Source organism: Cetorhinus maximus, chromosome 15, assembly GCF_964194155.1.
Source record: "Cetorhinus maximus chromosome 15, sCetMax3.hap1.1, whole genome shotgun sequence".
In the NCBI taxonomy this organism is placed as follows: domain Eukaryota; kingdom Metazoa; phylum Chordata; class Chondrichthyes; order Lamniformes; family Cetorhinidae; genus Cetorhinus; species Cetorhinus maximus.
Window position 1 is genome coordinate 107,876,871 of NC_135893.1, and position 26,154 is coordinate 107,903,024.

The window sequence follows — 26,154 nt, forward strand, 5'->3', positions numbered from 1 at the left end:
AAATTACCACCCAAATTACAGATGTATAGATGGTCTTGAGGTTTTTTTAAATTTTACTGTTTACTTTTAAAATAAGCTTGGAATATTAATTTTTTTTTCTTTTGTAAGCTCCCCTTTGGAATTTTGGGCTGGGACTACAATTGAGTAATAAATTTGGTAACCTATTCGTGGCTTCCATTTAGTTGCTAGCAATGCTGGAATGTTGAAGTGTTGTGTTGGATGGGATTGCTGCTGTTCTTTCCTGTCTTGTTGACTGGCCCTTCATTTTTGGCTCTCTACCTCACAAATGTTATTGGCCAGCAGATGGTTAGCAAGACACCAATCAACAGTGAATGTCAGCTAGAACAGCGATGCAACTTTCAGAACTTTTAGTGTTCATTCAGTTAGACAATTTGCCATGATCAATATCTGTGTGTGCTGAAATTGGATTTCTGAATGAAACCTGAGTTTGTCCATGGAATTGGCAACAAATCCCAATGTGCATCTCCTACCTGATTTTACAATCATCAAACTTCCAGTTGACAGCTGAAAAGAATGATGTAGCAAAATTTCATGTTTAACACTTTTACTGTAACAAACAGACTAACAGCACCATGACTAAACACTATCATTGTAGGCAACCTGTACTTTAAACTACATAACGGAACTTTCCCCTTTTAACACAACTGGAAAACCCAATTCACAGGTATATTTTACACTGTCCCCTAAGTATATATTCAGTTGCCCCGGTACCCAGCTCAAAGTGATTCTTAGTTCCCGTGCCTTTACTTTCATTCCTTTCCCAGCCTGGTACTTTGTAACCCCAGAACTGTCTTTCATGGTGAGGGTTTTTCCTGAAGGTTCTCCTTCTAGCACAAACTGAGTGAATCTCTCAGCCTCATCTCAAATCTTCAGGAATTGGGTCCTTTCAACCTGAGCGCAAGCTCCCACCTGCATTTAGTCATGTTGAACCATAGAGATTTTCAGTCTCTAGCCTCTTTCTTGGATCCTGGTACACTGCTTGTGTCAGTGGGCTTTCAGGGGTATCGTAGAAACACTTGATCTCTCAAAGCCCATCTCCATGGCAATGTGAATCACACACTGATTAGCTATCATTGAGACCCCAACTCTCTTTTTTTACCTTAGGAATAAATGGACAGTTTAAAGCAAAGCTGTTTACAACCCAACATTCTCAACACCTTCCTGGGACTTTGGAGACTAGCAGTCCAACCACTGTAAATGCAGATGCTGGTGCCATTGGCCCCAGGTGTGAACACCTTTCACCTTCTTTCCAGCAAAAACACTCAGGCCTCCCTTTAATCTTTAACAGCCAAGTCACCCAGGCCTGTTGTTAAGCAGATGTAAGAACAGGTCACATGATCCTGCCCATTTTATCCTAAATTAAAGACAGCCCCAGACTTCATAAGTTTTTGAAACCTGAGAATAGATTTTAAGTGTTATACTATCAAGCAAAGTCAAGAAGGCATACTCCAAGAGCTGCTGGGGCTGGACAATGAATGTAGCTTTCCCATTGTTGCCAATTACTACTACTTGCATTTATATTGCGGTTTCAACATAGCAAAACATCTCCGGCCGCACAGCAAGTTTAAAAAAAGCTAGAGATATAGTGTTGCATTTTGGGATTTTTGTTGCCATTTTGTTGTGGGTATAGTACATATTAGTGTTACTTTTGAGTTCAGAGGTAAATTGATATATTTACTTATCATTCTGTAATTTAATGAGAGCTTGATTTTCAAACTTTTGGGGAGTATGTAGAATTCAAGAAGGCTCAACCATGTAGCTTAAGATAAATTAAACAAATCATGTCTGTGATAAACTTTGGAATAATTTACAACTAATCTGAGTTTTCTTTTAGCATGACTTGTAATCCAGTGTTAGGTGAAGGTGTTCTATGTGAAATGGGTAATTTGCAACTATCCCTTCCTTCCTTCAATTCTAAAGGGGGTGCAGGTGCAGAGGGACCTTGGTGTATATGTGCATAAGTCACTGAAGGTGGCAGGACAGTTTGAGAGAGCAGTTAATAAAGCATACAGATTTTAATAAGGGCGTAGAGTACATGAGTAAGGAGGTTATGTTAAACTTGTATAAAACACTGATTCAGCCTTTGCTGGAGTATTGCATCCAGTTCTGGGCGTCACATTTCAGGAAAGATGTGAAGGAATTAGAGGGGAGTGCAGAAAAGTTTCACAAGAATGATTCCAGGGATGAGGAAGATAGATTGGAGAGTTGGGGTTGTTTTCCTTTGAGAAAAGAAAGCTGAGAGGAAGTTTCATAGAGGTATTCGAAATCCTGAGGGGCCTAGACAGAGTAGATAGGGAGAAACTATTCCCACTCGTGAAAGGATAGAGAATGAGAGGGCACAGATTTGAAATAATTGGAAAAAGAAGCAAAAGTGACATGAGGGAAAAAAAATGTTTATGCAGCAGATGATTAGGACCTGGAATGCACTGCCTGAGAGTGTGGTGGAGGCAGGTTCAACTGAAGGATTCAAAAGGGATTAGATTGTTATCTGAAAAGGAAGAATGTGCAGAATTACGAGGAGATGGGGGGGGCGAATGGCACTAGATGAATTGCTTATTTGGAGAACTGGTGCAGACATGATGGGCTGAATAGTCACCTTCTGTGCTGTAACAATTTGATTCTGTGATGTGTGCTCTTCCCAAAGGCAGGCCCTTGGCTCTTCTTCTGCTGATGATTCATCCTGAGCTGTTTTCCTTGCCAGTTTTTGTCAGGGGTGGTTTGCCATTGCCTTGTACACTCAGTGGCAGTGCGAGGTGCCAGGTCCCATGTTCCCCTCAGTCGGAATGGGAAACAAACCCATGTTGTAGGCACCGATTTGGACCACATGCTAACCATCTACCCAACTGAGCTAACTGGCTTCCTTTGCAGCTCTTCCATTGAAATTAAAGCGTGCTTCCATCAAAGCTCAAACTTATTCAGGACAAGATTATGTTTTACAGACATTGTAAATAGCACAGCTTGTTAATAACTTGCTTTGACACTCATCACTTGTATTGTATTACACAGGATCCTGGTAAAAAGCAGCGTGACAGAGAAGAGGATACAGCAGTAGGGGATGACTTTGAACCATGGTCTGGAAAACGCAGCTATATACTATCGCGATACACAACCACAGAGAAGCTTTCCATCGTAAGAAATGTTTGGACAATCTTCTATATTATGTAATAGCATTTAAACATTTGGCTGTGTTCTATTAGTCTGCCTCAAAGTCTGAGGGATTGCAGTTAAATAACAGTGAAACAAGTCACACAATTGCCTTTAGCGAGGCTGTTTTTAAACAAACTTGATAATATTGTCTATAGTAGGGAATGGGAGGGGGAGGATCCAGTGGTCGTGGCCCATATAGGTACTAACAGCATAGGCAGGATGAGGAAGGAGGCTTTGCATAGTCAGTGAGACGAGCTAGGTACCAAATTAAGAAGCAGAACCTCAAAGGTGGTAATTTCTGGATTATTACCAAAACCATGTGCAAATTGGCATGGGAAAAATAAAGTTAACATAAGAAAAATAAGATTAGAGAAATGAATGAATGGCTCAAGGACTGGTGTAGGAGAAGTGGCTTCCGATTTATGGGGCACTGGCACCAATATTAGGGAAAGTGGGATCTGTACCTTTGGGATGTTCTACACTTGAAGCCTTCAGGGGCTGGTGTCCTCGTGAGCCGCCTATGTAGGGAAGTAGAGAGGGTTTTAAACTGAATAGTGGGCATCAAGGGATCAAATTTGGGAAGATGTGGCAAACCAAAGAGTAGAGACAAAGCAAGAAAGACAGGTATTAATATGAGAAATGATAAACAGACTGTGACGGGAAGGGACAGAGAGTACAACTCTCTGAGTAAATCAGCAGATAAGGCTAGGTGCTGCAAAAATAAGAGCAAAACTAAAGACTCTGTATCTAAACACACGTAGCCTTCAAAACAAAACAGATGAACTGATAACGCCAATAGAAATAAATAAGTACGATCTGATAACCATTACAGAGACATGGCTACAGGATGACATAAAATGGGATCTGAATATTGAAGGGTATGTGACTTTTAGGAAGGACAGGAAGTTAGGAAAAGGTGGAGAGGTGGCTCTGTTAATTAATGATGGTATTAGCACATTAGAGAGGGGTGACCTAAGTTCAGGAAAGCAGGATGTAGAAATGGTTTGAGTTGAGATGAGGAATGATAAAGGCAAGAAGTCACTTGTGGGAGTGGTGTACAGGCCCCTAATTGTAACTACACAGTAGGACAGAGTAAAAAAGAAAATATAAATGGGAACTTGCCAGAAAGGTACAGCAATAATCATGGGGGATTTTAATCTACATATAGACTGGAAAAATCAGATGGGCAAAAGTAGTGTAGATGAAGAGTTCATGGAATGTTTTCAGGATAGTTTCTTAGACAGCATATTCTGGAGCCAACCAGACAGCAGGCTGTACTAGACCTGGTATTGAGCAACGAGATAGGATTAATTGATAACCTCCCAGTGAAGGCACCCCCAGGTCACAGCAATTGTGGTTGTCGCGGATGACACGAAAATTGATGGGGTGGTAAATAGTGAGGAGGATAGCCTTAGATTACAGGAGGATATAGATGGGCTGGTCAGATGGGCTGATCAGTGGCAAATGGAATTTAATCCAGATAAGTGTGAGGTGATGCACTTGGGCAGGACATACAAGGCACAGGAATGCACGATGAATGGTAGGGCCCTGGGAAGCACCGAGGATCAGAGGGACCTTGGTGTACATGTCCACCGGTCCCTTAAGGTAGCGGGACAGGTAGATAAGGTGGTTAAGAAGGCACATGGGATACTTGCCTTTATTAGCCGAGGCATAGAATATAAGAGCAGGGAGGTTATGCTGGAACTGTATAAAATGCTGGTTAGGCCACAGCTAGAGTATTGCGTGCAGTTCTGGAATTTGCATTATAGGAAGGATGTGATTGCACTAGAGAGAGTGTGGAGGAGATTTACCAGGATGTTGCCTGGGCTGGAGAGTTTTAGATATAAGGAGAGATTGGATAGATTGGGGTTATTTTCCCTTGAGCAGAGGAGGTTGAGGGGGGACATGATTGAGGTGTATAAAATTATGAGGGGCATAGATAGGGTAGACAGGAAGGAACTTTTCCCCTTGGTGGAGGGATCAATAACCAGGGGGCATAGATTTAAGGTAAGGGGCAGGAGGTTTAGAGGGGATGTGAGGAAGAATTTTTTCACCCAGAGGGTGGTGGGAATCTGGAACTCACTGCCTGAAAGTGTGGTAGAGGCAGAAACCCTCATAACATTTAAGAAGTATTTGGATGTGCACTTGCGATGCCATGGCATACAAGGCTATGGGCCTAGTGCTGGAAAATGGGATTAGAATAGTTAGGTACTTGTTTGACCAGCGCAGACTCGATGGGCAGAAGGGCCTTTTTTTGTGCTGTGGACTTCTGACTCTATGTCCTGTCCCACCAGTAGGACAGACCCAGCAGAGGTGGGGGCACAGTGGTACACAGTCAGGAGGATTTTGCCCTAGGAGTCCTCAACATTGACTCCGGACCCCATGAAGTCTTATGGCATTAGGTCAAACCTGGGCAAGGAAACCTCCTGCTGATTACCACATACCGCCCTCCCTCAGCTGATGAATCCATGCTCCTCCATGTTGAACACCACTTGGAGACAGCACTGAGGGTGGCAAAGGTCACAGAATGTACTCTGGGTGGGGGACTTCAATGTCCATCACCAAGAGTGGCTCGGTAGCAGCACTACTGACCAAGCTGGCTGAGTCCTAAATGACATAGCTGCTAGACTGGGTCTGTGGCAGCTGCTGAGGGAACCAACAATAGGGAAAAACATACTTCATCTCATCCTCACCAACCTGCCTACCGCTGATGCATCTGTCCATGACAGTATCAGTAGGAGTGACCACCGCACAATCGTTGTGGAGATCAAATCCCGCCTTCATATTGAGGATGCCCTCCATCGTTTTGTGTGACACTACCATTGTTCTAAATGGGATAGATATCTAGCAGATCAAGACTGGGCATCCATGAGGCACTGTGGGCCATCAGCAGCAACAGAATTGTACTCGAACACAATCTGTAACCTCATGGCCTGACATATCCCCCACTCTGCCATTACCATCAAGCCAGGGGATCAATCCTGGTTCAAAGAAGAGTGCAGGAGGGCATGCCAGGAGCAGCACCAGGCATATCTAAAAATGAGGTGCCAACCTGGTGAAACTATGACACAGGACTACTTGCATGCCAAACAGCATAGGCAACAAGTGATAGAGAGAGAGAGTAAAGTGATCCCACAACCAACAGATCAAATCTAAGCTCTGCAGCCCTGCCACATCCAGTCGTGAATGTTGGTGGACAATTAAACAACTCACTGGAGGAGGAGACTCCACAAATATCCCCATCCTCAGTGATGGAGGAGCCCAGCATATCAGTGCAAAAGCATTTGCTACAATCTTCAGCCAGAAGTACCGAGTGGAAGGTCCACCTCGGCCTCCTCCGGAGGTCCCCAGCATCACAGATGCCAGTCTTCAGCCAATTCGATTCACTCCACGTGATATCAAGAAATGGCTGAAGGCACTGGATACTGCAAAGGCTTTGGGCCTTGACAATATTCCGGCAATGGTACTGAAGACTTGTGTTCCAGAATTAGCCGAGCTGCTCCAAAACAACTACAATACTGGCATCTCCCTGGCTATGTGGAAAATTGCCCAGGTATGTCATGTACACAAAGCAGGACAAATCCAACCCAGCCAATTACTGCCCCATCTGTCTACTCTCCATCATCAGTAAAGTAATGGAAGGGGTCATCAACAGTGCGATCAAACAGCACTTGCTTAGCAATAACCTGCTCACTGATGCCCAGTTTGGGTTCCGTCAGGGCCACTCAGCTCCTGAACTCATTAAAGCCTTGGTTCAAACATGAATAAAAGAACTGAACTCTCGAAGTGAGGTGAGAGCCACTGCACTTGACATCAAGGCCACATTCGACCGAGTGTGGCATCAAGGAGCCCTAGCAAAATGGGAGTCAACGGGAATCGAGGAAAACTCTCTACTGGTTGGAGTCATACCTAGCACAAAGGAAGATGGTTGTGGTTGTTGGAGGTCATCTCAGCTCCAGGACATCACTGCAGGAGTTCCTCAGGGTAGTGTCCTTGGCCCAGTTATCTTCAGCTGCTTCATCAATGACCTTCCTTCCATCATAAGGTCAGAAGTGGGGATGTTCGCTGATGATTGCACAATGTTCAGCACCATTCACGACTCCTCAGACACTGAAGCAGTCCATGTCCAAATGCAGCAAGACCTGGACAATATCCAGGCTTGGGCTGACAAGTGGCAAGTAACATTCACACCACACAAGTGTCAGGCAATGACCATCTGTAACAAGAGAGAATCCAATTGTCCCTTGATGTTCAATGGCATTACCATCACTGAATCCCTCACCATCAACATCCTGGGGGTTACCATTGACCTGAAACTGAACTGGACTAGCCATATAAATACAGTGGCTACAAAAGCGGGTTAGAGGCTAGGAATCCTGTAACGAATAACTCCCCTCCTGATTCCCCAAAGCCTGTCCACCGTCTACAAGGCACAAGTCAGGAGTGCGATGGAATACTCTCCACTTGCCTGGATGAGTGCACATCCCACAACACTCAAGAAGCTTGACACCATCCAGGACAAAGCAGCCTGCTTGATTGGCTCCACATCCACAAACATTCACTCCCTCCACCACCTTCTCAAGGGCAACTAGGAATGGGCAATAAATGCTGACCTAACCAGCGAAGCCCAGATCCCGTGAATGAATGAAAAAAAAATGACTGGGTGAAGGAACGGTTGCTAAATTCGCTAGTGACACAAAGATAGGTGGGCAAGTAAATTGTGATGATGACATAAGGAAGCTACAAAGTGACGGAGATAGGTTAGGTGAGTGGGCAAAGGTTTGGCAAATGGAGTATAACATGGGCAAATGTGAAATTGTCCATTTTGGCAGGAAGAATAAAAAAGCTTATTATCTAAATGGTGAGAGACCGCAGAGCTCTGCGATTCAGAGCTCTGGGTGTCCTAGTGCATGAATCACAAAGGCTAGTATGTAGGTACAGCAAGTAATTAGGAAAGCTAATAGAATGTTATCATTTGTTGTGAGGGAATTTGATTATAATAATAGGGAGGTTATGCTTCAGTATTGGTCTCCTTATTTAAAGAAAGATGTAAATGTATTAGAAGCAGTTCAGAGAAGGTTTACTAAACTAATACCAGGAATGGGCGGGTTGTCTTATGAGGAAAGGCTGGACAGGTTAGACTTGTATCCACTGGAGTTTGGAAGAGGCAACTTGATTTGAAACCTCTAAGATCCTGAGGTCTTGACAGGGTGGATGTGGAGAGGATGTTTCCTCTTGTGGGAGAATCTAGAACTAGGGGTCACTGTTTAAAAATAAGGGGCACTTCATTGAAGACCGAGATGAGGAGAAATTTTTCTGAGGGTCCTGTGTCTTTGGAACTCTCTTCCTCAAAAGGCAGTGGACACATAGTTTCTGAATATTTTTGAGGCAGTATTAGGTAGATTCTTGATTAGTAAGGGAGTGAAAGGTTATCGGGGGTAGGCAGGAATGTGGGGTTGAGGTTACAATTAGAACAGCCCTGATCTTATTGAATGGTGGAGCAGGCTCGAGGGACCGAGTGGCCTCCTCCAGCTCCTAATTCGTATGTATGTTCGTATATCAGCATTTTCTAAAAATTTAGTCAGATAACTATACTTTCAAAGTGCCCAGGTCCTCTGTGTTCTGAAATGTGTACCTCAATGGAGTAACCATAGTTTTCAAGTTTTATGATCTGATAGTTAAATGTATTGTAATCCAGATGTACACACAAAACACTAATGGGTCACGCAAGTAACCCAAATGACTTTGAGAAACAGGGATAGAAATACTATATTTTACTGTAACTTTAGCACTGTTACTTTCATAGTGTATTGAAGTCTTGCACGTTTTTATAAATATCATATTTAATTGTGAATTTATTGAGCCTATTTGTGCTGTGCTCCTCATTGAGTCACATCGTTTCTATTATGTTACCTGTACCATACAGCAATCTGGTTCTGTGAGTTGTGTAGTTTGTATGTGCAGTAAATTGTTTGTTCTACTAAATTAAGATGGGCAACGTTTGGAGATGAATGTAATCAATTGTACAATATTTATAGACATTCATTGTTTCTACAAAATGTGCTAGCTTTAAAATATTTGAATTCAGACTGTACTCAATTCTTGCAGTCTTTTGAATCAGTTTTGTTTTGTATAGTAGAATAGCATTCTGCCATATATTTTGGGACAAATTCTGATTTTTCTTTTACCTGTTTTTTTTTTGATTTACAGAATTTGTTTATGGGATCTGAGAAAGGTAATTGGAAGGAATAAGTTTGCTTCACTCTTGAGGTGTACAATTTTTCAACCTTCAGTCAAAAATTTCGCAATTCGGCAAGTGTGGGAGAACCAGGAAGTAATACTAGAGAGAAATATCAAGGTGCACAGAATACTGGGAGAGATAGATAGCACCAGAGTAGGAAAAGCATGGGTTCAGCATTAGGGGGAAAATAGTAAAGCCTAAATTAGAGTTACTGTGCATGTATGTGATTGTGCGAAGTGTGATGAATAAGATTGCAGGTGCAGATAGTCAGGTGGAAATATGATGTTGTGGTGCCTAATGGAGACCTGGCTCAGAGAATAGCAGGACTAGATGTTAAATATTCCTGGATATAAATTGTTCAGGAAAGATAGGAAAGGGGGAGGGGTAGCATTATTGATTTAAGGAGAACACTGCAGTCCTAGAGAAAGATGATGCCTCAGAGGGGTCAAGGACGGAACCTACTTAGCTAAACCCAAGAAACAAGAAGGGTGAAATTACATTGCTCATCCAAAGGCCCCCAAATAGTGGAAACAAATTTGCAAGGAAATTACAAACAAGTGCAAAAATTGTAGAGTAGTTATCTCTCTATATTTAGAGGACTGTAATTATCCAAATACAGACTGTGAAAGTACTAGTGTAAGGAGCAGAGAAAGGCAAGAATTCACTGTGTTCAGGAGGATTTTCTACAGCAGTCTGTGTCCGGTCCAATGAGAAAGGAGGCACTGCTAGACATGGTTCTCGGGAATGAGGTGGGCCAAGTAGATTAAGCGTCAGCGTAATATGAGAGTGCTACCTGTGTGAGTGGGGGGGGGGGAGGGGGGGGGGAGGGAGAGTTGGTCCGCTTCAATCTCCCTGAGGCGCGGAGCCGTTTAAAGAGTCAACTACATTGCTGTAGGCCAGACCAGGTAAGAACAGCAGATTTCTTTTCCTAAAGAACATTGGTGAACCAGATTTTTTTTTTTTTTTTTGGCAATCGGCAATGGTTTCATGGTCATCATTAGACTTTTAATTCCAGACATTTATCATCTGCCGTGTTGGGATTCAAACCCAGGTCCCCTGGATTACCAGCCCAGTGACGATACCATTATGCCACCACCTCCCCTTAGTCTTATAGGTTTTTACAAAACTAGATTAAACATTTATTAATAGAAGAAATTACTTTAATACATACATGGATCAACAAATTACTCCTATGATAATTTCTAAATCCCCTAATCAAGCTAACTCCCAGTTACACTTCCATTAAGGCAATAGTAAGATACACAGGTTTTAAGAGACCCAGGCAAAGAAACATGATACCCTGAACAAGCCGACTTCCAAGTGAGTTTTCTTAACTTCAGTCCTTTGAAAACAGCAGCTTGAGGCATAGATGCTGAAGGTTTTTTCACACACTTGTGAATGCCCTCCCTTACACACAGCCCTTGTCCCTTCTTTATACATATCTTTGTCTTTGAATGCAAATAACCATTGTTTCACTATTTCTTTGGACTTTATCCCCCTGATAATAAAACTTTCCCATAGCACTAAGTTTTACCAGTAAAAGTACCATTGGGAGAAATAAACACACTGCTTCTAAACTCCACCTAGCTAGGTGACACATTGCAGCCCTCCTTTGAAAACAATCCAGTTTGTTTTATTTCAAAATGCAAATGTTCCCTTGACACCTATGTCTCTAAATTTCCCCACATTTTTCTAATTAACATTTCAAACGTAACCTCTCTTCTTAGATCAAAGCACACAGACCAGCTGCCCCTAATTCAATTAAATCTCAGACACATATAGACACATCCCACTATTACTCTAGTGGGTAATTCCAATAAGATGATTTTCCTCATGTTGCCATTGCTAAAATCTGTGCCCTCTGGTTCTCGATCCTTCCATCAATGGGAACAATTTCTCCCAGTCCGCTCTGTCCAGACCCCCCATGATTTTGAATACTCCTTCCAAATATTCTCTCAACCTTCTCTTCTCCAAGGAAAACATATCAAATTTACCAATCTACCTAAATAACTGAAGTTCCTGGAATTATTTTCATGAATCTTTTCTCCAATGCCTTCACATTCTTCCTATAGCATGTTGCCCAGAAATGGACACAATACTCCAGCTGAGACCGAATTAGTGTCTTCTACAAGTGCAGCATAATCACCTTGCTCTTATATTCTAGGCGCCTATTAATAAAGTCTAGGATACTGTTATGCTTTATTAACTGCGCTCTCAACCTGTCCTGCTACCTTCAATGATTTATGCACATATACACCCAGGTCCCTCTGCTCCTGCACACCCTTTAGGATGTACTGACTGGTGGAGGCAGGTTCAATTGAGGCATTCGAGGGGGAATTGTATTGTTACCTGAAAAGGAAGAATGTGCAGGGCTATGGGGAGAAAGTGGGCGCGTGGCACTAGGCGAATTGCTCATTTGGAAAGGCGGCGTAGACATGACGGGCTGAATGATCACCTTCAGTGGTATAACCATTCTATGATCCTATGATTTGGATTTGTAAATTAATTCTTGGTTATATTTTACCATAGGTAAAGCCACAAGTCCTGGATCTGCTGTTTCTGAAAAAGTGAGGACTCGTTTAGAAGAGTTAGATGATCTGGAGGAGGTAAATAAAAATTTTCACATTAAGAATTGGTTCCCAGTGAGATAAAGAAAGAAAAATGCATTAGGCTTCTTGGTTTTTCTCCAACAGTTGGTAAATACCAGCAATAATAATTGTGCAGAACAAATAATGATTGAAGAAAGGAAGTTGACTTAAATGAGCTGGCTGCAGGTTGCATATTTCAAAACTGTTGCAACTTTTTAAAGAACATTTAAATATATTTAACCTTTTTATCCAAAGATTTTCTTGGATTACTGCCGATTCTGTGATATCTGAGGGAGCTAATGGGGCAAGAGGCAGGCTATAGTTAAATATACTGCAGGTAGAGCGTCTCAAAACCAGCAATCCCAGGACCGAGTCCGTGCCAGAGTTCAGATCTTACCAGTTTTTGGAAAAAGGTCCCAAGGCATTTTACAGTACCTCTTAGACTAATTAGATAAAAACTGACAGCAATGAAGTTTAAGCCTAAGGCAGCTACACAAGCTGGGTACTGATTTGGTAAGGTCACAACTTAAAAACTGTGTTCAATTCGGGGCACTGGGGCACTAGAGAAGCACTCGAGATGGTAGTTGTGCAGAGAAGTGCAACTTCCTGAACTTTTCCCAGCTGGGTCAGGTGGGGTCGAGGGTCACTCTGGCCACTCAGTGTGGGAAACGACAGGTTTGCAAAGGGGATAACTACTTGATAGGCCACCGTGTCGCTTGAGCAACTCCCTGAACAAGCCAGTAAGTTTTTTTGCTCATTTAATAGCACTTAAAATTTCATGTGGCCTGCTTACAAATTGTCTGGTTTTGGAAAACAGCTGGTTTTTAGATAACCAGATTTGAGTACTGTACCTGTATTTAAAATAACTAGAATGCTCACAGTATTGAGGAACCTGCCATTTTGTACCATGGAAAGGCTGTTAAATTAGAAATATTTACATAATCTATTTAAAACTAGCAAATGAAGCCAACTATGTTTTAGCAATGAAAAATGTTACCTAATTTTAAGTACTTGAGTTTTCTTCTTCATACATGCTCTGCCTGAAGGGAGGTCCTTGGCTCAGTGTCTTCTCCATGTCTCTCTATATGCCAGTCTTTTCATTCTCCAATAACTTCCTTCAATTTTCAAGCCATCCAGCCTTGATATTCGCTTCCTTTCTCTTCCTCTTTTTCCTTGAAATCTTTTCCATTCATTATAGGCAATGTTTGGCAGTATTTTACAGTCAGCATTTAAGTTCATTTTCTTATCCCTATTTGTCCCAGTGATCATTGAAATATCTGCATTTAGATGAAGTACTGTAGAATTTTTTTTTGACCTGCATAACTCTGGAATTCTTCCCTCTGAGAATGGGTATAATTATATAGCCTTTATGGAAACGTTGCTACAAGGAGATCAAAGCTGGGAACTAAATATTCAGGGGTATGTGACTTTTCGAAAGGACAGACAGGAAGGAAAGGGTGATGGGGTAGCCGTGTTAGTATGAGATGGAATAAGAATGATAGCAAGAAAGGATCTTGGATCAGAAGATATAGAGTCCATATGGGTGGAGGTAAGAAATAACAAGGGGAAGAAGATACTGATGGGAGTAGTCTGTAGGCCCCCTGACAGTAGCTTTACTGTAGGACAGAGAATAAATCAGGAGATAATGAGAGCATGTAATAAAGGTAGTACATTAATCATGGGTGACTTTAATCTTCGTGTAGAATGGGAAAATCAAATTGGCAGAGGAGGACATGAGCAAGAATTCATAGTGTATTCAGTACAATTTCTTAGAACAATATGTTGTGAAACTAACCAGGGATCAGACTATTTTGGATCTGGTAATGTGTAATGAGGAAGGTTTAATAAATGATCTAAGAGTAAAGGACCCCCTAGGAAAAAGTGGCCAATTATATGGTAGAATTTAGCATTCAGCTTGAGAGTGAGAAACTTGGGTCGGAAGCAACTGTGCTAAACTTAAATAAGGGTAATTACAATGGAATGAGGGCCAAGTTAGCTGGAGTGGACTGGGAAAGGAGTTTAGCAGAAAAGACGGTTGATGAACAATGGCGTTGATGAACAATGGCGTTTAATGACTTTTAAGAAAATAGTTCATGAGTCACAACAAAGATATACCCCAGTGAGGAAGAAGGATTCTAGGAAGGGGATAAACCAATCATGGCTAACCAAGGAAGTTAAGGATAGTATGAAATTGAAAGAAAAAGCATACAATGTGGCAAAGATTAGTGGTAAGCCAGAGGATTGGGAAAGCTTTAAAAGCCAACAAAGGATGACCAAAAAAATAATAGAGGGAGAAAATAAACTGAGGGTAAACTAGCAAGCAATATAAAAATGGACAGTAAGAGCTTCTTCAAATATATAAAAAGGAAGAGAAAGGCCAAAGTGAACATAGGCCCCTTAGAGATTGAGGCTGGGGAAATAATAATAGGGAACCAGGAAATGGCAGAGGAGTTGAATAGATACTTTGCCTCAGTCTTCATGGTAGAAGATACTAATAGTATTCCAAAAATACTAAATAATCAAGGGGCAAAAGGGAGGGAGGAAATAAATACAATAACTATCACTAGACGAAAAAGTACTAGGGAAACTAATGGGGCCAAAGGCCGCTAAGTCCCCTGGACCTGATGGGTTGCATCCTAGGATATTAAAGGAAATAGCTGCAGAGATAGTGGATGCACTGGTAGTAATCTTCCAAGAATCCTTAGATTCTGGAAAAGTCCCAGAGGATTGAGAACAGCCAATGTAACACCCTTATTCTAAAAGAGAGGGAGACAAAAAACAGGTAACTATAGGCCAGTTAGCTTAACATCCATCATTGGGAAAATGTTGGGAGTCTATTGTAAAGGATGTAATAGCAGAGCATTTAGAAATGCATAATATAATCAAGCAGAGTCAGCCTGGCTTCATGAAGGGGAAATCATGCCTAACAAACTTATTAGAAATCTTTGAGGAGCTAATAAGCAGGATAGGTAAAGGGGAACCAATAGATGTAATACAAAATATATTGTAATATAAATTTGGATTTCCAAAAGGCGTTCAATAAGGTACCACACATAAGGCTACTTAATAAGATAAGAGCCCATGGTGTTGGGGGTAGTATATTAGCATGGATAGAGTATTGGCTAACTAATAGATGATAGAGAGTTGGGAAACGGGGGGCATTTTCAGGATGGCAACCTGTAACTAGTGGAGTGCCACAGGGATCAGTGCTGGGGTCACAATTATTTACAATATATATTAATGACTTGGATGAGGGAAGTGAATGTACTATTGCCAAGTTTGTGGATGACACAAAAATATGTGGGAAGGCAAGTGGTGAGGATGACACAAAGAGTCTATAGAGGGATATAGACAGGTTAAGTGAGTGGGCAGAAACTTGGCAGTTGGAATATAATGTGGGAAAATGTGAGGTTATGCACTTTGACAGGGAGAATAGAGGAGCTGAATATTATTTAAATGGAGAAAGACTGCAGAAAGCTGCAGCACAGGGATTTGGGGGTCCTCGTGCATGAATCCCAAAAAGCTAACATACAAGTTCAGCAGGTAATAGGGAAGGAAAATGGAATGTTGGCCTTTATTTCAAAGGGAATGGAGTGTTAAAATAGGGTAGTCTTGCTAAAACTATATGAGGCACTAGTTAGACTAAACCTAGAATACTGTGAACAATTTTGGCCTAAGGAAAGATATACTGGCATTGGAGGCAGTCCAGAGAAGGTTCACTAGGTTGATCCTGGGTATGGAGTGATTTTCTTAGAAGAGAGTAGTTTGGGCCTGTACTCATTGGAGTTTAGAATGCGAGGTGACCTTATTGAAACATATAAGATTCCTAGGGGGCTTGACAGGGTAGATGCTGAGAGGGTGTTTCCCCCTGTTGGAGACTCTCGGACCAGACGGCATAACCTCAGAGTAAGGGGGTGCCCATTTAAAACAGATGAGGAGGAATTTCTTCTGAGGGTAGTCAATCTGTGGAATTCTTTACCGCAGAGGGCTGGAGAGGCTGGGTGGTTAAGTCAAGGCTGGATGGTCAAGACTGAGATAGACAAATTTTTAACCGGTAAGGGAATCAAGGGTTATGGGGGAAAGGCAGGAAAGTGAAGTTGAGGATTATCAGATCAGCCATGATCTCATTGAATGGCGGAGCAGACTCAATGGGCCAAATGGCCCACTTCAGCTCCTACGTCTTATGATCTTATAAATGTTTTATGCATAGGAACATAGAAGCAGGAGTATACCATTTGGCCTATCGAGCCTGCTATGCTATTCAGCTAGATCATGGCTGATCATCTAATTCTATCCACTTTGTGCTGCTTTGCTAGCTTAAAGCATTCTTAGTTCACTTTTTCCAATATAAAGTAGTTTCTGCAGTAATGTGCAACTTTGAGACACTTGGAAATATTAAGTGCCAATTTTTGGTATATAATTTCTTTGCTCATGTCCAGCATGCAGTCCAATTAATAGTTGTGAAGGCAAAATACTGCAGATGCTGGAGATCTGAAATAAAACAGAAAATGCTGGAAAAACTCAGCAAGCATCTGTGGAGAGAGAAACAGAGATAACGTTTTGAGTCCGTATGACTTCAGAGCTGAAGAAGAGCTCTGAAAAAGAGTCATCTGGACTCGAAACGTTAACTCTGTTTCTCTCTCCACAGATGCTGTCAGACCTGCTGAGTTTTTCCAGCATTTTCTGTAAATAGTTGTGAAGATTTGTTTATTATCAGGCAGATTAGCTTTCAATATTGGGAAATAATTTTGTTAATTGCTTTTTAATACTTTAGTGATTCTTTTAAATTATCTGCTGATTGATGAATGAACGTTAATGATTCACAAGAATTATCAATTGTTCTGATGCCTGCTCTTCTCCTGCACTTCAGTAGAGAGCAGCATTGGCCTGACAATTGCAAAATAATATAAACTTCAATAGCAATATCCTAATATTTACCCCAAAGTATCCATTTTAAATATTGAACATTATAATTTGTGCTGCGTTAGATTATGCCAATTATTTTTGAGAACAAGGATTGATAAAATCCAATACTTTTGCTACAATTCCACATTATTTTATCATTGTTTTTAATGGGATTGTCTCGAATTTTGCAGTGGAACTATAACGGTGAGGCTGTTGGTGCTCGCCATTGTTAAATATAAATCAGACAGCAGTTTCTGGCAACTGCAGGCGTGGAGTTAAACACAGAAGACGATCAGTCTTTCATAATATTTCTTGTCTGTTTACATTGATTGTTGCGTGTCACAGTTTATTTAAAAGTTTGAAGTCTGTTTTACTCCACACTAATTACTTTTTACTTGCATAATTTGATTGTTTACCATTAAGGAGGAATAATTTGAAAGAATGTCACTTTTTTTTTTCCAATTCGCTTTCCACAAAATACACACTACGTGCTCTTGTTCCAGCAAAAAAGAGATGTATAGGTGTCAATGCAACTTTCTCATTTAGCCTGAATACAGCCTGGAAATCATACAACAACATGACATGATTTATTTTTAAAATTTGATTTGCAAATAAACTTGACTTCAACAATATGGGGCCCGAGTGACCTTACTTGGAAGACAGATAAACAGTTAGATCCTATTGAGCATAATGAGACCTTTTTTATGAGGGGGTCTGTGGCAAGTGAGAGGTACACAAAAACTACTGTGAGAAGGAGCCCTTTTTAAATAAAGAGGGGGCGAACCCTTGGTGGCCAAGAAGAGGGAAAAGAAATGGAGGGGGATAGCATCTGTGGCTCTTTCAGGGATAATTGGAACAACTGATGTTTGGGCTTATATATTTTGAGTCACCTAAGCAATGCCACGGGAGATCCACTAATTCTTACTAACTTGGTTATTTTAATTTGTTAACATGCTGTTAATTTGTCAGCATAAGTAAATTCTCTCTCTTTATGGTTAATGACCTACTAATATAACCATGGAATATATTGAAATTTAATTGCTGAGAACATATTTTTTAAGGAAGTTGTTAATTGCTTAGGGATAAAACTCATCTAGCTTTCCACTACAGAAGAACCTAAGCCTATTTCCCAATTGCTTTTTGAAAAAAATTACTGCAAAGAATGTTTGATAACGAGGCAACAGTAGGATTCAATCATGCCGCTAGACATTCAATTCTTATCTTTATTCCCTCTGTATGTGCCTTGCTTCCTCTTGGCATTCCCCTGATGACATGTCTGAATTTAGGTTACTGAGTGAGGAATTGTAGGTGCCGTTCTGGCACAACGCATTGTGCTAAACTGTGCATGTGTTGACCTAGTTTCTATTGTTTATAGGAAAGTGTAATTTTCAAGTGCTTTAGACAGCAGTTTGTCATTGTCTGAAAGTAGGCTTGCTAATCATAACTTGACAAAATCGAAGGCAATTATGAATTGTAAATAAGATTCTGATCCAATTGTATCTCCTGGCTTGAAAGACTAAATTTACCCAGATAAAATGTTGCTTAGTAGGAAAAATTCAGCAGGCCTGACAGCATCTGCAGAGAGGATCACAGTTAACGTTTTGAGTCGGTGTGACTCTTCAACAGTTCTGTTGAAGAGTCATACCGACTCAAAACGTTAACTATGTTCCTCTCCTCAGATGCTGTCAGACCTGCTGACTTTTTCCAGGTATTTTTTTGTTTTGGATTTCCAGCATCCGCAGTTTTTTGCTTTTATCTGTTGCTTATTAGGAGTTAGCTTAGCTGGGTTAGCTCAGTTGGCTAGATGGCTCAAGTGTGGTGCAGAATGACTCCAGTGGCGTGGGTTCAATCCCTGTACTGGCTGTGGTAGCTCATGGAGGGCTGCCTCCTTGCATTGACCTATGTTTGATGCAGAGTGGTGCCCCTCAAACTGTATAGCCACTTGTCTCTCTAACAGTGAGATGCCTATAGTCCCTTATGGACGATGACTAATTACCTAATTGTGTCAAACCAATTTTAGCAGGCAGTGAACAGTTGTGCAGTAGTGCCACAAAGCATAGATTAAAATGTTCTCAAAATAGAGCAACATAGTTCCACTTTTAAAATTTGCGAATTGAATAAATATAGGCCTAAATATAAAATGGAATGGGATATAATGGAAAAACCCTCAGGTAATTGCAATATTACTGTGCAGTGAATGTTTGTATATTAAAGCAGCTTTCTGGTATTTTCCTGGCTATACAAGTTTCAGATGGAAATCAATGTTTTAAAAACTAAGATGGCTTCCTTGGGAGTAATTTAGCCTGAAAAAGTGCAATTTACGGTGATAGATATTTTGAGCGCAACTTTATAAATACTATTTTTATATTGGCTTAGTTTGTATCAGTACCTTGATAATTTGGCATTAGTTTTTTTTCCCCATTTATTGTTTTTTTTCATTCATTCATGTGATGCGGGTGTCACTGGCCAGGCCAGCATTTATTACTCATCTCTAGTTACCCTAGTTCAGCGGGCATTTTTAAGAGTCAACCACATTGCTGTGGGTCTGGAGTCACATGGTCACGTGACCAGGTAAGGACAGCAGATTTCCTTCCCCAAAAGGGCATGAGTGAACCAGATGGGTTTTTACAACAATCGACAATGGTTTCACGGTCACCATCAGACTTTTAATTCCAGATTTTTATTGAATTCAGATTCCTCCAACTGCCATGGCAGGATTTGAACCTGGGCCCCCCAGAACCCGGGCCTCCTAGTTTGCAGATTTAGAGTTGTAAATAGAATTGCTTTCTTCTTGACAATTTCAAAGTTTCATGGAAGCAGTATACAATTTGAAATTATTCCTACCACAGTGGTATAAGTTGGATCCATAGTTTGCTAATGATGGCAGCAATGCCTCTTGTAGTTTTTTTTTTAAGCTTGTTCTTCTGAGAATGAAATTTTATTCTCATTCTTAATTAATATTCTTCTTTCTTACACCAGGGGTCTCAAAAAGAGCTGTTAAACTTAACTCAGCAGGATTATATAAACAGGATTGAAGAACTGAATCAGTCACTGAAGGACGCATGGGCCACAGATCAAAAAGTGAAAGCATTGAAAATAGTTATTCAGGTCAGCTTTAAACTACAGATGAAAGTTGGCATTTTTCAGCTCCATCTACTCAAATCAAACATATTCTTATTGTTCTGGTTATTGGGAGCAGCTGCTCAGAGTGTGGCTAATGATGTAGTAAAGCTCCGTTTCCTATTTGGTCACTTGGTATTGCATCATACCAGTTTTGGTTTCTGTTATGTAACCTGATTTTCATGTATATCACAAAGTAAAGCAAATGCATATAAATATCCAAAAACATTCCTCTCATTTATTCTCCACATGAGGAACAGGGTGGACAGAGCATTGGGAAAGGCAAGCAGCAATCGTAAAGATCAGGAGCTTGAAGAATCCTGCATACTAGTCCTGTTTTACTAGATGGCATAATTCCAATGCAACATATTGCTGATCTCAATACTTGTAATCGAGAATGATAGAATGATACAGCACAGAATAAGGCCATTTGGCCCATCCTGCTCATACAGGTTCGTTGGTAGAGCTATCCAGTTAATCCCAGTCCCTTGCTTTTTTTCCCGTAGCCCTATCATTTTTTTGTCCCATGTATTTATCTGGTTCCCTTTTGACAGTTAGTATTGAATCTGCTTCTACCATCCTTTTAGGCAGTGCATTCCAGCTCTCAACAACTGCGTTTAAAAATAAATAGTTTCCAGATGTCATCTCTAGTTCTCTTGCTAGTCATCTAAATCCAAGACTTCTGGTTTCCATTGGAGACAGACAAAATATCAATACCTTTACAACACAAAAACAGAATTACTTGGAAAAACTCAGCAGGTCTGGCAGCATCGGCGGAGAAGAAAAGAGTTGACGTTTCGAGTCCTCATGACCCTTCAGCAGAACTGAGTAAAGTTAGGAGAGGGGTGAAATATAAGCTGGTTTAAGGTGGGGGGAGAGAAGTTGGGGGCGGGGGGTGGTTGTAGGGACAAGCAAGCAGTGATAGGAGCAGATAATCAAAAGATGTCACAGACAAAAGGAACAAAGAGGTGTTGAAGGTGGTGATATTATCTAAGAAAATGTGCTAATTAAGAATGGATGGCAGGACACTCAAGGTACAGCTCTAGTGGGGGTGGGGTGGAAAGACTGAAAGGGTATTACAGTTATAGATTTAAAAATAATGGAAATAGGTGGGAAAAGAAAAATCTATATAAATTATTGGAAAAAACAAAAGGGAGGGGGAAGAAATGGAAATACCTTTACAACACCTCTCAAAGCTCCTCTTAATATTCGCTGCTCTTTAAGACTGAGGAAGCTGGAGTTGTCGTCCTCAATTTCAGGTACCATTCCAACAAATCATAGCTATCCTAAACCTGTTAGCCAAATACTCCCTCACTGAAACATGCTCCAGTAGTCTGACTTCATTCCCCTGCACTATATCCAGCTGGAAAGACATTATGTGCAAGGGAAATTTTTTGATCATTTCATAGATCCCTCCCATTCTTTGCCCTTCATACTGTTACCATCCTAGTCTAGATTGGGATAATTCAAGTTACCCATTAACACCCTTCTTTAGTTCTTAAATGTTTCTGTAATTTGCCTTCAAGCTTGTTTCTCTATCCCCATTTCACTATTTAGTGGCCTATATATACACACCCATTAGTATAAAACTTCCTCTATTCTTCCTCGACCCTAGCCAAACAGATTTTGTCACTGACCTCTCAATGCTTTATTTCTATCCAATGGTATTTTTAATTTCTTTGATCAATACGCCGCCTTCTCTTCCTTTCTTAAGTCCACTATCTTTCCTGAATACCTTGTTGTATTACTTATTTACGTGCAATTATGCAAACTCATCTTGCATTACCTCACATCTGCCTCCTGTCTGATCCCTGTAATTTCTGAGTTATTCTTTACTCTAGTGCTGTTTGTATATCCCAATAACCTCTGTAGACCTTGCTTCTCCTCTCTAATGTTTCACCCTGGTGCCCATCCCACTGCCATATTAATTTAATTTTTCCCCCTCAGTACTAGGCAACCTTCCTGTAAGGTCATTGGTCCCAGTTCAGTTGAGGTGCAACCTGTTAATCTTGAACCTATCACTCCTGTCCCAGGACTGGTCCCAATGCCCCAGGAATCTGAAGATGCCTCTCCTATTGTCTTTAAAATGAGATGTTAAACTGAGGCCCTGTCTGCCCCCGCCAGGTAGATATAAAAGATCTCATTGCACTGTTTCGAAGCAGAGCAGGGGAGAAAGCTCAGCGGCCTGGCCAATGTTTATCCCTCAACCAACATCACAAAACCCATATCTGGTTATTATTATTATAGTGCTGTTTGTGGGAGTCTGCTGTGCGCCAATTGATTACATTTAGTAGCTAGCGCAGTCTTGATGCAATGTGTACTGTATTTCCAACAACTATATTATCCTTTGAAATGTAACGGTGAATAGTATTAAACTGTTCATTATTTTGATTTCTTGCTTTAGTGGATCTGTAGAATTTTTATCCAATACTTTATTAATATCGAACTTTGTTCTGTTTAGTGTTCAAAGCTGCTCTCCGATACCAGCGTGATCCAGTTTTACCCAAGCAAATTTGTTTTGATCACTGATATTTTGGATACTTTTGGTAAGAAATTTCTATGGTGTTCCTCCTGATATTGCCAGGCTATGTTTAAGCTTAAAATAGTTTTCTGCTTTTCCTTTTATGTGCAATGCAATATTTTGCAGTGATTGAAGCAAGTGCTGCTTGAAGGGTCCCAACACTTTTCCTGGCTTATTCACTATCTATAGGGAGGGGGGAAAGTTCTATTTGATAATTAGATTAGTGAACAATTTAGTTGATTTATGCTCGACTCACAGTAAATGACCTTTACTTATGCTTCAGATTAAATAACTTTACCAGGAGTTTCACTGAAAAATGCAATACCTTTTATGGAGTGCAGCTATTTATGATAGCGTTTTTTTGGAAGAAGGTGAATACAGACTGTATTTTGATATTGATGATCACCTTCAGCAGCAAATTGATATTAATACTTTTTTAAATGATTTGAATCAAGTTATGACTGTTATAAACTAGTTAAACCTTGTTCCTCTGGTTTTAAGCATCAATGCCTGATCATAATATACATCATTCTATATAGAAAATGTAATATTGAGCAGAATAGTAATGTCAAAAGTTATTAATATTAAGAGTGTAATTGCCCAGGTATGTCCTGTACACAAAGCAGGACAAATCCAACCCAGCCAATTATCACCCCATCAGTCTACTCTCCATCACTAGTAAAGTAATGGAACGGGTCATCAACAGTGCTATCAAGCGGCACTTGTTTAGCAATAACCTGCTCACTGATGCCCAGTTTGGGTACCGCCAGGGTCACTGAGCTCCTGACCTCATTGCAGCCTTGGTTCAAACATGGACAAAAGAGCTGAACTCCTGAAGTGAGGTGAGAGTGACTGCCCTTGACATCAAGGCAACATTTGTCCAAGTGTGGCATCAAGGAGACCTAGCAAAACTGGAGTCAATGGGAATCAGGGGGTAAACTCTCCGCTGGTTGGAGTCATACCTAGCACAAAGGAAGATGGTTGTGGTTGTTGGAGGTCAGTCATCTCAGCTCCAGGACATCACTGCAGGAGTTCCTCGGGGTAGTGTCCTAGGTCCAACCATCTTCAGCTGCTTCATCAGTGACCTTCCTTTCATCATAAGGTCAGAAGTGGGGATGTTCGCTGATGAATGGTGCTGAACATCGTGCAATCACAACTCTTCAGATGCTGAAGCAGTCCACGTCCAAATGTAGCAAGACCTGGACAATATCTAGGCTTGGGCTGACAAATGGCAAGTAAGATTCATGGCATACAAGTGCCAGGCAATGACCATCTCCAACAAGAGAGGATCCAACCATCGTCCCTTGATGTTCAATGGCATTGCCATCACTGAACCCCCCACTATCAACATCCTGGGGGTTACCGTTGACCAGAAACTGAACTGGTCTAGCCATATAAATACTGTGGCTATAAGAGCAGGTCAGACGCTAGGAACCGTGCGACAAGTAGCCCAACTCCTGTCTCCCCAAAGCTCGTCCACCATCTACAAGGCACAAGTCAGGAGTGTGATGGGATACTCCCCACTTGCCTGGATGACCGCAGCTCCCGCAACAGTCGAGAAGCTTGACACCGTCCAGGACAAAGCAGCCCGCTTGTTTGACACCACATCCACAAACATTCACTCCCTCTAGCAACAACGCACAATGGCAGTAGTGTGCACTATCTACAGAATGCACTGCAGGAATTCATCGAGACTCCTTCGACAGCACCTTCCAAACCCACGACTGCTACCATCTAGGAGGACAAGGGCAACAGATAAATGGAAACACCACCACCTGGAAGTTCCCCACCAAGTCACTCACCATCCTGACTTGGAACTATGTCACCACCCGTTTGCTGTCGCTGGGTCAAAATCCTGGAGCTCCCTTCCTAACAGCACTGTGGGTGTACCTACCACATGGACTGCAGCGGTTCAAGAAGGCAGTTCACCACCACTTTCTCAACGGCAACTAGGGATGGGCAATAAATGCTGACCCAGCCAGCGAAGCCCACATCCCGTGAATGAATAAAAAAATAAAAAACTGAACTGAACACAGCGCTCCAGATGGGGCTCTGACCATAGCTCTGTACTGTCAGGAAGATATAATAATTTTCATTATGCTATTGGAATTTATTGCAAAGTAGAGTAAGAGTGGGGTTGTGTCTGTGTGTGACTTAATTGAATTAAAGGCAGCTAGTCTGAAGACTTTGATGTATCCAGAGATAAGCTTGGTTTGAAATGTTAAGTAGGTAAACATGGGGGATGTTTTAGAATGTGAGTTGTAAAGGGAACAGTTGCATCTTTAAATAAACCAGACTAGCTTGAATTCAAAAGAGGAGGGGTGAAATGTTTCACCTAGCCAGGAGAAGTTAAGAGACATTGTGTTTATTTTCCCCCAAAGATTACTGGTAAAATTGGTACTGTGATTAGAGAAGTAAAGTCCAAAGACATTGTGAAACAATGGGAATTTGCATTCAAAGGGGCAAATACGTATAAAGGAGCAAAGGTTGTGTGTAAGGACAGGCATTCTAAGATCGAACACAAGGATGAAAAGCCTCTAGCATCTAAGCCTCGAGCTGCTGTCTACAAGGAACTGAAGCTGAGAAAAACTCACTTTGAATTCGGCTGTTCAGGGTATTGTGTGTTACTTTGCCTGCGTCTTTTAAAATCTGTGTCTCACTGTTGCCTTTACGGAGGTGTAACTGGGGTTTAGATTAATTAAGGATTTAAAAGTTATCATAGTCGTAATTTGTAGACCTATATGTGCTTAAAATCATTTCTTCTATAAATAAAGGTTTAATTTAGTTTTGTAAGAAACCTATAAGACGTGGTGGCCTTTTTACTGAATTCAAAGCCTGCATCTCGAAATAAGCTCAAATTGCAAATAGTTGTTGCAGCTGCTTCAAGTTTCCCTCTGAGATTTGGGCAGCTTGGCACTTACCATCCACCTGCCATAACAGAACAACTGAAGCCATCACTACTCCTCTTTGTATTCCATTCCACTTGAGATAAAGGCTGGCGTTTCATTAAGCTTTTTAATTACTTTGTGTATCTGTACTGTGTACATTGAACTCCATCTCACCAAGTCAGTCTATATCCCTTTGTAACTTCCTGTTCCCACCTTTACAACTTACTGTGCTTCCTAACTTAGTGCCTCCTGGGCACTTGTGTGTACAGCTCTATTTTTTCATCCAAGTCTGTGTTTTTGTGTATGTGTATATATATATATATATGTATTAAATCAGAAAGCTTGACCCCTGTTCACTGCCCTCTACCTCTCAACCAATTACCAGCCTTTTTAAACCAAATGTTTTGCTCTGTGCCTTTCCAATTGAATATTTACTCCCCTTTTAAACAATTAAATTGTATCTGGCCTTTTGGACCTTTGGCGTTCCAGCCTGCATTCTATCAATGACCTGTGTGATAATTTCATGTTAAATAATAATAATTGAATTGAATGATCCATTTTTGATTCCAGGTAAACTAGTGTATGAGCGGATTCTGTCCATGTGTGCAAGTCATCGAGTTTCCCTTCCGGGAGTCTCTACGCCAGGTAATTTTATTAAAGGAATCTTCAGGGAATTTTAAAACTAGTGATCAAAATTGCATGTTTGGAATTAAACCCAATAAG

General features: G+C 41.0%; 1 protein-coding gene across 2 annotated transcripts in view; it reads left to right on the top strand.

Moving 5' to 3' along the window:
- The window catches only part of vps35l (VPS35 endosomal protein sorting factor like), a 162,466-nt gene that overhangs the window by 21,890 nt on the left and 114,422 nt on the right, over positions 1-26,154 (top strand). For both annotated transcript variants that reach the window (XM_078559173.1, XM_078559174.1), the window contains exons 4-9: positions 3,028-3,150; positions 9,379-9,403; positions 11,939-12,015; positions 19,882-20,010; positions 22,484-22,568; positions 26,002-26,076. In XM_078559173.1, the coding sequence (XP_078415299.1) occupies positions 3,028-3,150; positions 9,379-9,403; positions 11,939-12,015; positions 19,882-20,010; positions 22,484-22,568; positions 26,002-26,076 (514 nt within the window). The remainder of the gene's footprint in view (positions 1-3,027; positions 3,151-9,378; positions 9,404-11,938; positions 12,016-19,881; positions 20,011-22,483; positions 22,569-26,001; positions 26,077-26,154) is intronic.